This window comes from Rhinolophus sinicus, chromosome 16 (genome assembly GCF_057876585.1).
Source record: "Rhinolophus sinicus isolate RSI-liver-muscle chromosome 16, RSI-T2T, whole genome shotgun sequence".
NCBI lineage: Eukaryota > Metazoa > Chordata > Mammalia > Chiroptera > Rhinolophidae > Rhinolophus > Rhinolophus sinicus.
In genome coordinates, this window is record NC_142516.1 from 185,897,932 (window position 1) to 185,911,961 (window position 14,030).

The following is a 14,030-nucleotide window of genomic DNA, read 5'->3' on the forward strand; positions in this document are numbered from 1 at the left end:
ACCAACATTTACCTGCAGCCATAATCTGAGGAAGGTGCTGGGGACACTGGGTGATGCTGTCAATGCCACCTGCATCTACTATTGAATTACGAGCATCCTGGGGCTCAGGAGCCAGAAGGCTGAGTGTGCCGTTCCCACGGAGGTCATCCGACTCTGGAAAAGGGAAAGGAGCGTGGTGAAAAACCGTAACAGTAAACTGAGGGTGTCTTCAAGGAGGGGACAGCTGTCTATTTAAAAACAAACAGCGAAGAACAACATTCAGTGACAGGCGCCGCGGGGCTCTGCATCCTGTGTCTCAGTGCAGCGTCCTGGCTGCAGGGCCCCCTGCGATGGTGGGTCAGCTCCTCACTCACCCAGCGCCCAGCAGGCTGAATGCACAGCCCATTTGTCAGAGCAGCTGGGCCCTGGCCTTCTGCAGAAGAGACTTCACTGGGGCTTATCAGTCCTTGCACAGCCTCTCATCCACACACTACACACCAACGCAGAGGGCAGGCTCAGGGCTAAGCTTGATGTTTTTAAAGTTAAAAAATTAATTGATGTTGTTATTTTGGAAGATGGTCGATGGTGAAATGTATTCAGAGAGGGATGAAAAGTAGAGAAGAGGAAGTAAAAGCAAGAATCTATGCACCATGAGGCTGGGAAAGGCGTGTACCCAAACTACAATAGTCGGGGAAGGCAAAGGGAAAGAATGGTTTGCTGCTCACAAATGAAGATCTAGAGGGTGTTGGGGCAGCAAAGAAAAAGCGTTTGGTAGATTTGTTTCTTCTTTTTTTTTCAGTTCTATGGAATGATAAATTGAACTGGCCACGATTCTCCCTAGAATTGCACAGCATATGTAGATGGTGCCAAAAAAATGTGTATACATTTTAAGAAAGGAAAGAACTATTAAAATTGTTATACTCATTACACACCAATAACAAAAGATGAATACAAGTCACGTTTGACTTCTGCAATTATAAGAAATGGTCAAAGTGGTTCCCATCAGCGTCCAGACACCACTTCTGATTACGGCGAACTACTGCTTAAACAATGCTGACCAAAGTGTCCACTTGTATACGTTTTTTGGCACTCCCCCACCCCCGTACATACACATTTTAAGGGATGTTATCTATGTATTACTTTTCAAAGTTGAATTGAATTATGGTAGCGATGGGTAGTATGAATTTGCTCAAAAAATGGCATTGATCAAATGAATGCTAGTGTCATTCATTGTATTACAATTTTAATATAGTTTTTTTCCTTTCTTAAAATGTGTATACTTTTCTTTGGCACCATATATATATGACTTTTCAAAGCACATTTCTACCAAAAACAAATAACAAACATTAAATAAAGTTGCAAAGGGTCCCTCCACATCACACTATTTATAAAATGCTATGCCTTCTCTCCATCCTTAAAAAAATGCAAAAACGTAACATTCATACATACACATTTTAGGTACACTTCATCAGTTCAAAACTGGAAGGTAAAATATACCACGCTTAGGTGGGTGATCTGAGAAGTCTGTCTTTTAAGTAGATGTGATGTAACAACTGAATTTAAATATTTGTTTTTATTTAGGTATAAATTTAGAAATTTTTCTAAACCATGTTTCTGTTTATGGATAGTTTAGAATTAGGTGTGATGGTCTGTCTGTCAGTGTATCTAGGAGACAGTTTGGCCCTTTTATAGTATACTCTTTTAGTTCTTTGATTCTTAGGAGCGAGAATCAGTAACCCTTTGAGCACTGTATTGTCAAAGAAAAAGATATCGCCAGTTGAGTGTAAGGTTAATTCAAATGGAAGCTCAGGTTTCAATATTTCAAGGACCGGTAGACAATGAGCAAACTGCTTCCACGGTCCCTACAAATCCCTTGCCCTCTGTGGGAGAGGCTCATGGGAGAGTGGGGAATGTTTTCCAATAGTCTGACAGGAAGAGGAAACTTCATCATACAGGAGTGAACGATTCCAACTTTGGGAGCACACTGTACTCAGGACGAAGATTTTATACCTTGCAGTTAAACTCTACCACCCAAATGAAGTCAGAACTTGCTTATCGTGCATCAATTATCTCCGGGAATGGATACCGTCAGACAAAGGGATCCTCCCCATATGAAACAAACTCAGTAACATAAATATGTAGCTAACCTAAATATCTGCCCTTTAGCTAGCCACACACCAGCAATATTTCTGTGATGGGACAGTGAAGCACTTTCTATCTCTCTGCCTCTAACCACTGAGAACACCCAAGTAGAGTGAGTCTGGAAAGTGTTCATTCTTTTGCTCAAATTGCCCTGTGGTAGAGTCCTTTCAGATCATCGCAAGGTCACTATTTGTCTTACTTACTCCCCAAATGAAGTTTAGTTGTCTGGCTTCCTTGTAGTGCAGGTTCTACCCAGATGGGAAATAATTACAACTTTTTGTCTGTCCAGTGAGTCTGCAGTTCTGGAACATTCTACCAGAGAACATCCCTTTACTGTGTAGGCCTCATGACTTGTGCCTGACTGGCCTTGTTTCACCTTGCCTTGTGCTACAGTGTTGTAGGGATGGTGTGAGCTCTCCTTGGCCCGGTAACTACCTGTTGCAGTGGGAGTTTTCACCTTAGAGATTATGGTCTACAAAGGGGCATCGAGTGTGCTGAAGGCCCATTACCTCTACCCACATTTTTCATGCTCATCTTAATAAACCTCTATTATATTTCATTAAAAAGAAAGCACCACTTTGCTTGTAAGGTGTGGTTTGTAAACCTGACTTATCCCCTAATGAGATGTTGTGACTTTCAATTTCTTATACCTCTTGAAACTCCCAATCCAATGGTTTCAATGACACACAACTTCTTGTGGCTACCATTTCCCTAGAATGGTGACTCTAAAGTAAGTTCTATCGTATCTTAGGCATTTCCAATAGTCTCAAGGATGCCACCCAGCTCTTTAAAAAACTGAAATTGAGTTGATCACTTGGCTTGGAAGAAAGGCAGTATTTTAAAATAATTACTACCTAGTAATTTATGAAGAGTTGCAAGAGCTATTTTTATTTTCCCCTAACATCTATTGTTTCTATTGAATACCTGCCTCTTCAGATGATTCCAGATCCTAATGCCTAATTTATCATTCAAATCAATTTGTCTGCCTTAGTTTTCTTATTTCTAAACTACAGAAAAATTAATATTCTTAATGACATTTATTCACACACAGAGATGTGGGTAGTTAAAAATTATAGCTAATAAAGCACTTGGAATTGTGGTGTAAATAATAATTACTATTTTATTTGGAAGTGTGCTGTTCCCATTAAGGTACCCTGGGATCTTTGTATTCTGCTGGATGATTATGTAATTAATTCTAAAACGGTAACACTTGATATTTCTACAAGTAAGTGTTGCCCTAGTTTTCTGTGCCACACCTAAATTGTAGCAGAATATTTCTTCATTTTCCACAATTCCTTTATAAAATAACATACTATAATTTAAAAGATGTATGAATTGTTCTAAGTTTTTTCTGCCTATGCAACTACAAAAGCTTTCAAGAAATTCATGACCAATTGTGAGATTAGCAGTTTCCATTCATAACTTTTAGTGAGTTAAGACCATCAGTCAGCTGTGCAAGATGCCGAGATAACAGTACAGCTTTGTCCAGGGTTCATCTGAAATTTAACCTGTTCTTTGTTAAGGTACAAAACTTCACACCCAACTTTATAACTGTTCAACAAGATCTATTTATGCTCAGGGTTTCATTGAGCTATGGCAATGAGGTAAGTGGTTTTTGAAACTCACCAAGTCTATAAAAACACTATTTGGCCAAAAAAAAAAAAAAAAAAAAAAAAGGCACAGGCTTCTCCCACTTTTAATAACACAAGTTTTTGTAACTCTGGTCAACTTTTACAGTCACACATACACACACACACAGAATAATAAAAACCCATTGGTAACTGTCCACAAAACATAGATTCCTATTAAAGGGGGTGGAGATGAGTTTAAATATTGAGAATTCTTTTTCTTAAAGAATGGTTTTGTTTAATGTAGGGCCTTAGGTCCATTAGGTTCATACCTACTGCAGCGGAAAAATAATTATAGTGAGAAAACCAGATTTATTAATGCCTTGTTAAGAGTTGATTCCAAAGGAAATTTATTTAATATGACATCTGAAACTTCCTTATTTTATGAAAATTATTCATTAGCATTATCATGGTTTATATGTACAGTAAAAAAGAAAAATGTATTTCCATTCAAGGTTCTACTTTCTTCTTTTATCACTAAGAAAAAAATCTCACTTTGGTTTTCATATAATCAGTAGGATACTTTCTTGACGTTTTGAAAATGTTCCATAGTTTAAAACAATACAGAATATTGTTAAATAGATGTTATTACTTATGTATTAACTCCATAATTGTTAAGCAACTGTATGTGAATAATAACTGGGACATTTCTGCTTCCTGTAATGTTAAACTAAGTAATTCAGACCGACACTCCCCCTGACGAACAACTAGAAAAGCTTAAGGTCTTTCACCAGTTTCATAAAGTTTTCGCTATTACCTCTTCAGACACAAAAGGATCCCAAAGGACATACTCTAATTACTGTAGAGGATTACTGAACAGGTTTCTAAGGAGAATGGGCCCTGGTGAGTGTTGCGTCTTTTGTTTTTCTGATCTAGGAGATAAGGGGAATGTGCAAGTTTCGAGACAGAGTGGAATTGCTCTGCCAAATGTGGTACAAGAGGGTACCATGGATTAGTGCTTTGAGGAAAAAGAAAGAAAGAGAGCGGGAGGGAGGGAGGGAGGGAGGGAGGGAGGAAGGAAGAAAGAAAGAGGTCTTTAATTGCCACCCAAGGGAAAGGGGACATCAGAGAAGGTAAGTGACTAAGGCAGATGTTCAGTGGTCCACTGGAGAGCTCAGTGCAAATCCTTCTCCAGGCGCCTCTCAGAAATGCCAGTGAAATCTACATCGGTCCTGAATTCTTTGATAGGAGTACTTTTGGGGTGGGGGGAAGGCTTTAGAGGAGAGAGCTCAAAGAGGATCAGGAAGAGGCAGCCGATAATGATTACCTAAGGTGCTCCATCATAAAGCATGATAGGGTTTTCCAGTCTGTTACATACAGTCACGTGTCACATTACGGTTTCGTCAATGGCAGGGCGCAATGTGACAGCGGTACACCTTACAGCCTAGGTGTGTAGCGGACTGTGCCTTCTAGGTTTGTGTAAGTGCATGCTCTCATGTTCTCACAGTGACGAACCTGCCTAATGACGCCCTCTCACAACACGTCTCCGTCGGTCACCAGAGCATGACTACATGCTGGATGTCGGTTATTAATGATATAAATCTCCTGATGAGTGGGAAATAAAAGAATTGAGGTTTTGAAGAAGAGATTTAGATTAAGTGAGATTTTATGAGGAATTAGATTTTACAGGAAATTTTTGATGAGAGAATTGTACAGTAGGAATATTAGATCAAATAAAGCTAAAGAGATCTTTCTCAGTGATAGAGAGAAACATCACCTTTTCAAAATGGTATGAGCAGAGGCTAGAACTGAGCAAAGATCAATTCAGTCAGGGCTGAACCTGATAACACTTTTTATCAAAGCCATGAAATCAAAAGGCCTTCTTTCATTCCTGACCTGTTCCTCACATATTTATACAATCACTCAACTCTTTTTAAAAATGTCACGAATTGACCTACAGCAGAGTGCAGCACACCTGGGGAGAGGTGGTATTCCATTCTATGGAGTTTTTAGTTTATCCTTTAAAGCAAGAACACAAAGGGGCTATGTGCTCCCTCTGTGCTCCCGTGGCACTCTGTACCTTTCTCCATACCAGTGTTTGTACCGTCATGTTCTAATTGGTTGTTTACATCTATGTCCCTAATAAACAAGCATAGAATGATTAAGGAAACTAGTTATCTTTGCATACCCTGCTCCTAGCAAGCACAGTACCTGTCCTCACCTCTCTCTCTCTATACACATATTCGAGGTCTGACAGTAAAGTTTGTGAACTTGTTGCAACGACGCTGCTAATGCTTTTTGATATCAGAGGGATTATTCACTATGGACTTGTACCAACTGGATAAACAGTTAACCAAGTTTACTATTTGGAAGTGCTGAAAAGGCTGCACGAAAAAGTTAGATGACCTGACTTTTTGCCAACAATTCATGGCTCTTGCATCACGACAATGCACCAGCTCACAGGGCACTGTCTGTGAGGGAGTGTTTAGCCAGTAAACAAATAACTGTGTTGGAACACCCTCCCTACTCACCACATCTTGCCCCCCAATGGCTTCTTTCTTTACCTGAAGATAAAGGAAATATTGAAAGGAAGACACTTTGATGACATTCAGGACATCAAGGATAATACGACAACAGCTCTGATGGCCATTCCAGAAAAAGAGTTCCAAAACTGCTTTGAAGGGTGGACTAGGTGTTGGTGTCAGTGCATAGCTTCCCAAGGGGAGTACTTTGAAGGTGACTGTGGTGATATTTGGCAATGAGGTACGTAGCACTTTTTAAAGGATGAGTTCATGAACTTAATTATCCGACCTTGTGTGTGTGTGTGTGTGTGTGTGTGTGTGTGTGTGTATATGTGTGTGTGTGTGTGTGTGTTTATAACTTTATATCATATATTTAAAATCATATACACATTACATACACACACACACACACACACACACAAACACATGCACACGTTTTTCAAATGAATTCAGGCATAGAAGGAAGGAAGAAAAGTAAAAAGGAAAATAACAGGGAAAGAAGGAAGTAACAAAGTTACAAAGGGATGCACTTCATCTCCAGGGTTCAATCCCAAAGGTTGGAGATTTGAAAACTAAAGAACACAAAAGGGTAAATTGCTGTTGGAAACTAGAATACAGATGAATTTTAAATGTCAAAGAAAGAGAATTAAAAAAAAAAAAAAAGTTAAGATCTTTCCAGATAAACTTTTGGTGCACTTGACAAGTCATTCTCCAAGACCTATGATCCCACAATTCCCTGGCAGCCAATGAAGGGTCATAAGCCGGTTACTGTGATGTTCTCCTTTTGTGAGATTTTCTGCAGCTGCTCTTTGAATGAGCCGAAATCTATAAATAACGGAATCTCCAGAGCCATTAAGAATGCATTAGTGTAACAAAGGCATATATGTACAGTGCTAAGGAATTGAAATCATCAGGAGAAAGGAAAAGTTTCAATTGGCATGCATCTCAGAAGATCAAAAGCAGATCTGGCCGTTTCTCAAACACAAAATGCCATTGAGGATCTGTGATTATATCCTCCATTTTTCCACTTTGTCAGGCAGACAATTTTAAACTACAAATTATTATTCTTCCATCTTAGGGAGAAAATGGTTACTGAATGAATGATAAGGTTTCACCCACGACATGTCTGTCTTCGAAGAACTCAACATTGAGAGAGAGAAAGAGAAAGAGAGAAAATGAGAGAGAACCAGAAGGTCTCCCTCTGAAATCATGCAATTGAACAAAATAACCAAATTTGCCAGAACGACTACTCGACCAGGATAGTAGATAAAGACAATTATCCTTTGACATCTTCTATATATACATATAGAAACTACAGTGGTAAAATTATTTTGTTTTCAAGAAACCTTTGCTTTTAAAAAATTGCACTTTATATTTCTAAACTGAACATAAGATTGAGATCTTAGGGATAAAGTATTTCTCTTTCCATTAAAAACAGAAAAGAAAATAGGACTAAATGCTACTTTGATAATATGTAATTTCAAAGTCTTTGTATAGACAAGATTTAAAATATAGGACCTTCCACACTTAAGACTATTTCAGATTTTCTGCAGACTATATTCCACTTGAAACTGTTTGTGAAATATATAATGGGGCCACCTCATTTCTCTCATTAATGGCTCTCTCTCCAGCACACACAGGATATGTGGTCTTATGTTATCTTCTACATCCCAAAATACACCTACCATAAGAAAAGTCACCATTGCTGACTGCTGGTGACTGAGTAATTCCGCAGACATAATCCTGGGTCCTTTAAAACCAGAAGAGTCTCACTTTCAGCAAAGTTTTTTCTAAGTCCCTGACGATTCAGGAGAAACACCGAGGGTCACAGAACATTAAGGTTCAAACCCGAGAGTACATCCACTCCCACTTCTGGAAGATACAGAAATCCCCGAAATGTTTCTGACAGACAACAGTTTCAAAATAGGCTAACAGTTCACAAACTCTGCCTTCAGCTGAGACCTTGCCTAGAAAGTAAGAGATTTGAGCTTGGCCCTTGAATCCTACTTCTGTAGTGATGGGTGGCCTTGGGAAAGGGACTTTCTATCCCCTGAAAAGCGATATTGAGGGATGACTGCCAACTAAGTAAGTCACAGACGAGTAAACAAGGACATAGCAAAGAGTTTCTGCTTCCTCTCAACCACGTTTTTTCTGTTTGCGTTCTCTGTTCTCTTCACATTCCCGTTCAGAACAGTTTACAGAATGGACCATGGACACAGAATGCTGTAGTTACATAAAATCTCCACTTGAAATGGCGAACCTATGGGCTGCTGAGAAACAGCAGCAAAGACACCAGGGGAAAGAGTCCTTTCGAACCAGAGGGCAGCCTCTGAAAGAGACTTAGGTGGATTTCAGGCTTCAAGACACAGCCCTCCAGGCAGGTGACATCTATCAACCATGGTCACCACCCGAAATCAAAGAACACTTTTGTCTGCACGCATAGTGTAGAGAGGCCTAACGGTCACACAATGGTCTTTTGGGCCACTTATACCAGAAAGCAATTTCTGTAAATGTTATTATCTTCTTCTATAAGGGAAGGCAGACAAAATATAACTATAATTTGTGCTGTTCTGTGCTCTGTTTTTTCATTATGTACTCATTTTACACCTTGACCCAACCATGGAAAACATATTAAGCTACAAAGTGGAACATTTTAATTGCAGTGGGTGAATAACTGACCCTTAAATGGCTACGAGCGCTGGTAAATGAGTTATCTATTTTCCAAAAAGCCCTGATTAGAGCTCTTAACTCTATGGAAATCTACCTGCGATAAAACCCAGACCAGACCACGACCAGCCTGAGCCAGCTGCTCATCCTGTAACATTTCTCCTAGTGGGGTCACCGAGCACATGTTAGTTACTCTTTAAACTAATGTGCTCTTAATGATGCCATTGCGACATGATGAATAAAGCATTAGCTCCGTGGTCAGGATTGTCCAGGAGTTACAGACTTAGCAGGACCCCCCACCTCCAATGTGTTGCCCTGGGCTAGAGACCGTGTTTTCTCTTTGTCTACATGACCACTCACAGCCCTTGCCTATGCTCGGTAACCAGAGGGCAGGACAGTGGGGGCTTGGGCTCCCTGGGAGGGTCCTTTTTACTCCGTGGGAACTCACAGATGGTGTGGTTTCCCGAGGCAGGTGGGCTAGTTGGGGGAGGGATACTGGGGCACGAGGGCCTGATGCAGAAGCATGTGTGGTAACATATCCACTTGGAAAGCTCAAGGCTGGCAGGGAACACTCTGAGGAAAAGTGTCACACCCTTGGTGTCACTGGCTGTGCTCAGCGAGATTCAAGTGGAGGTGCTCAGACAAGAGGAATGCATGTGGGCCCAAAGGCTCATGAGGCTGGCGGCGGGCGGAGAGGCCCAGCAAGGTGGTTCCAGCCTCTAGGGACAGTTGTGATTCAGAAGCTCCTAGGGAGGCCGCCTCAGTTCCTTCTTGGTGAAGGTCTTTCAGTTCTAGCAGCTTTGGAGGGCAGGGGATACCATCAGAAATCACTGCAGGCAGTGATCTCAGCAAGGCCTTGATAACACACAGAAACCCTCCATGGACATTCCTGCCCCTAAAGTGGGGGTGCGAGGACTACTGATGGTAAGGTTCCCCCGTGGGGAAACGGTCGAAGGTCACTGTAAACATTGCTGCCTCAGCTACGATTCCTTCTCTACTCCTCTCTGTTTTGGTTACGATTTCCCTAAGGAGGTGCAAATGGGCTGCCCTCCCCCACCATCTTCTCCCATCTTAACTGGTTCTCAGTTCAATACGATACTTGCTTCTTAAGAATGTCACACAGAAATCTTCCCATCTGAGGGAATGGTATTTGGAGAACTAAGCCCCTCAGATAGAACCTCTTCCCCTAGTCCAGTCTTCCAGGTCAAGAACCCAACTGCTCCTGGGAAAGTACCCTGTTTTCCTAATTATGGTTGTGTCATCAATTAGACCCATAATATTATAATGTTGGAGCGCTGAAAATGTGGTGTCAACGCATAACCACAACATGAATTGTCCAAAACTAATCGCGATTTAACGAAACACCTATACGTTTTATACTATGACAACTCTGATTATCAAATTTAATATTCATTATCGACATCATTCTAGTTGGAAACCATTTGTCAGTGGGGCTTTTTCACTTTGTCAAAAATTCCTGACTGCACAATTATGGAGAAATCAGAGCTGGTTTTAAATGAATGGAGTAACTTGTAGGCAAACAATTTCATAAGCAGAATTATAAAAGTCCTATGCAAATGTCCTTTAGACAAAATTACATAGAATGTCAGATGTGAGTGTGTTTCACATGTGTGATGTGATTGAGATGAGGCCTTCTCCAGGAAAGCTGCTGCTGCCTGGAGCCTACCAGGCTTTCGATGGCTGTTCTGAGGCTCTGTCGGCATCTTCCCTGCCCACTACAGGGGAGATAAACAAAGCTGTATTTTCCTTCAAAATCACCAAACTCAGTTCAGGATCAAATGCCACCCTCAGTTATTTATTCACAGACTGCTTACATATTATCAGAGGAAGGCAGAAGAAACAGCCAACACTGACCCTAAAGAACAGAGATATGAAAGAAAAACATCTGGCCCACGGTACTGAATGTAATCTCATGTTAGCTTATTGTAATCGTATTTATTTATGGTTTCATTCTTTATAAAAAAATTGTGCTGAGTGTGCTTTGTGGGAAATACAGTAGATCGCTATTGCTACGATGGTTTACTATTTTCACAGCTAGATGGCTTAAGCCCAACCTCAGCAAATATTTCAAAGAATTCTCACTAGCATTATCATATTCCTTCCTTTCTAGTCTTAATGAACGAGAACTTCTGCTCTTCAAGTCCTCTGATGTTCTCACTCTTGTGCAATTCTAAATTTTATGGTTTATTATGAGATACCGGTTGTTATAAAATAGTGACTAAGACCATATCCGACAACTAGTGGTTAAACAGCGCAGTATAGGAGGTGATGGCGTCTGAGAAGGGCAGTGGCTGTCCACTCCCATGGTCGCCTGGCATTGGACAGCGATGCAATAGGATGGTGACTATTACTGTCACAATGAAGTACACACGTGTCCGTGTACTTATCCACATATCAACCTGACAGTCTCCACAACACGAATAGCTTTACTAACAAGCTCCCAACAAGGCAGACGTAACAGTGAGACACACGATTCACCGAAAAGTAAGTGCAGCATGCCTTCCAGACGTCCACTCACTCCATTACCAAATGCTTACCATCTTCATTCTGACAGACTCCCCATCTCTTGCTTCCATTCCTAACTGCTGGCAAATTCAAAGGTCTTTGTTTTCTAGTAGTGACATTTGCATGGAAAGGCAGTGATACTGATCCTTTGGATTTGAGAATAAACATCAATGTACACTGGGTAGATGGAAACTAATATTCTTGTAAGGATGTTTTAATTTCAAAAGGTATTATTACTAACACCAATGCTTGTCATGAGTTAAAAAAGCTGAAGTCTTAATAAAGTAAAAGGAGGCTATCATCCCCTCGCCCCTCCACCAGATGCACCCACAGGGAACGCGGCTTACTAGCTAACAGTCCCCCATCTCTGATCTCATGAAAACCCACAACAACCTATGAGACAGACGTCATTAGCGACTTTTTACAGATGAACAAAACCGACGATTCAGAAAGTTAAGACTGTAAGCGGTGTCAAAGGAGCAGTAGCTTGGGGCGGGGGGTTATCACTTTGTGAGGGGTGTAAATGTCTAACTATCACATTGTTTGGTACACCTGACACTAATTTAAAAAGTTAAGACTTTGGATCATTTACTCAAGGTCCCAAAGCTAGTGTAGGGCAGGGTCCAGGGTTCCATTTGTCTCAGCCTGGACCCCTGCTGATCTAGATTTGGGGAACTGAGGTTGTCTCCCACAAAGAGCCAGATGAGGTCCTTGTTGCTTTGACCCCTCTAAAGACTGAGGAGTCTGGGGTAAAAGAGCGAGCTCCATCCCGGGGAGATGCATTCACTCAACAGACCTCTGCTGAACACTTTCTATGCAGGTCACTGTGCTTGAGATCAGGAATCTAGTGGGGAGTGGGACACAGAATCCACCTTCAAGGCGTTTGCACATTACGAGGCACTGGCAGACTTGAGCTCGCTGTGTAGCCAGCCAGGAGCCTGGCTATTAACAACAACTACTGTATTCTGGATATTTCTAGGCTTGTAGGAAGATAGGAAACTCAGTAAGATTCCTCCTTCCCCCCAAACCCTTAGCCCCCCCCCCCAAAAAAAAAAAAGAAAGACAAGTGGGCTGAAACCAGAGGAGCTACTATGAGCAGAGAGTACACATGAAACCAGAGTACTCAGAGGGAAAATGCCAGCGTCAGCCTGTGCCAGGAGACAGCCTAGTGGCAACGTGCAGCCGTGGTCAGAGGTTCCTAGGTGATCACACCTGGAGGCCTTTGCGTGACAAAAGGGTCACACCTTTGCATGATCCTTACCCAGGCCCCAGTCAGCCATCTTAACCCCTCTACTTCAGGTCTAAAGTAGGCAAGGGAAAGAATCTGGGCAAATCAGCAGAAACCACTGCTTGAAAATATCCCAAGATTCATCCTTCACTGAGAAGCACATGTTTCTTAAAGTCAGAATCCTGATTGCACACTAGAGAAGAGGAGAGGACAAATGTGTAGTATGTCTATCTAGGATTGACCTGCAGCCTGAGAGTTTCAGTGGGTTAGGTTTTATCAGAAGATCTCACAGGCGCCTTAGCCCAAACTGGGCTGACTTTTGTCCAGATACAGATACTGAGGGCAAACCTGTGGTTGAGCTGACAGGTTGGTGTAAGCATCGGCAGCCTCAAGGACTGCCCGAGCCGTCATCCCTGTGGAGACAGCTCCTGTTCGTGATCTCCAATTCACCAAACCCCACCACATTTCTGCTACCCAACAAAATACAACAGTGAGGGATAGGAGGGCAAAGTGGAAAAGCTGGTCGGTGCCATATGAATGGGATGCCTGGGAGGTAAAGTCGGGTTCCAACTCCTTTCTGCCTGCTATCATGAACAAGAGCTACAAGAGCTACAGAACGGACGAGGCAGAGGTACCGTGGAGCTCGGGAGAGCCACAAGCTGAGTAAACCAGAAATCCCAACTTCTAATCCCTATTCCAAGGGCTCACGGACATGTGGAGGTGCTGGAAGCATAAGGGTCTACTCCACTGTGTGAGGGACAAATGAATCAGCCTCATGGTGTGCTTACCAGAATCACTGCCATTGCAACCGTCACTTTTCTTTCCCAGTAAAGGTAAACTTAAGACCTGAGGGCTGATCTGCGGACATTCCTTTTTCTGCCTCTCCTATTAAAATGTGCATAGCAACTGTGGCAGCACAATTTGCATATTACAGGAGAGCTCCTGTCACAAGTTCCCCATGGGCTAGTTTCCTGAGCTTTTCCACTTTATGCCTTCAGCCCTCATCTCACAAGTAATTTGAGGGGCTAATGCATAATGCCTTTTGGATAAACTGAAAGAAATGAAACATTACTGACAATGCTGTTAGACATTTTGATAGTTAAAATCCAGATCCCTTCAGATAGATTCTCATAAAGGAATTCTTTCAATTATAAAAGAGCAGCAAGAACTCCCCCAGGACACACCAGCCATTCTCCCTGCAAAGTACATATTCTGACCCGTTTTTTTTCTTCTTCTATCGGTATTGGGTTTTAATTCACTGTTGGTCCACATGATGCCAGAATAATAAATCAGGTGGTTTGAACCTGTGTGTGGCAGGGGTTTCACTGTAGCCTCGCTGTTTTGGTCCAGTAGATCAAACAGAGGGAAAAGCTTGTAGTGTCATTTTGCTGTCTTAAT

The 14,030-nt window shown here is 41.7% G+C and overlaps 1 protein-coding gene across 3 annotated transcripts in view; it reads right to left on the reverse strand.

Annotated features, from left to right (window-relative positions):
- The window catches only part of ENOX1 (ecto-NOX disulfide-thiol exchanger 1), a 366,236-nt gene that overhangs the window by 193,752 nt on the left and 158,454 nt on the right, over positions 1-14,030 (reverse strand). For all 3 annotated transcript variants that reach the window (XM_088793020.1, XM_088793019.1, XM_088793018.1), the window contains one exon: positions 13-153. In XM_088793020.1, coding sequence (XP_088649146.1) covers positions 13-22 — 10 coding nt within the window. In that variant the 5' untranslated portion in view covers positions 23-153. Of the gene's footprint in view, positions 1-12; positions 154-14,030 lie in introns of those variants that run through there.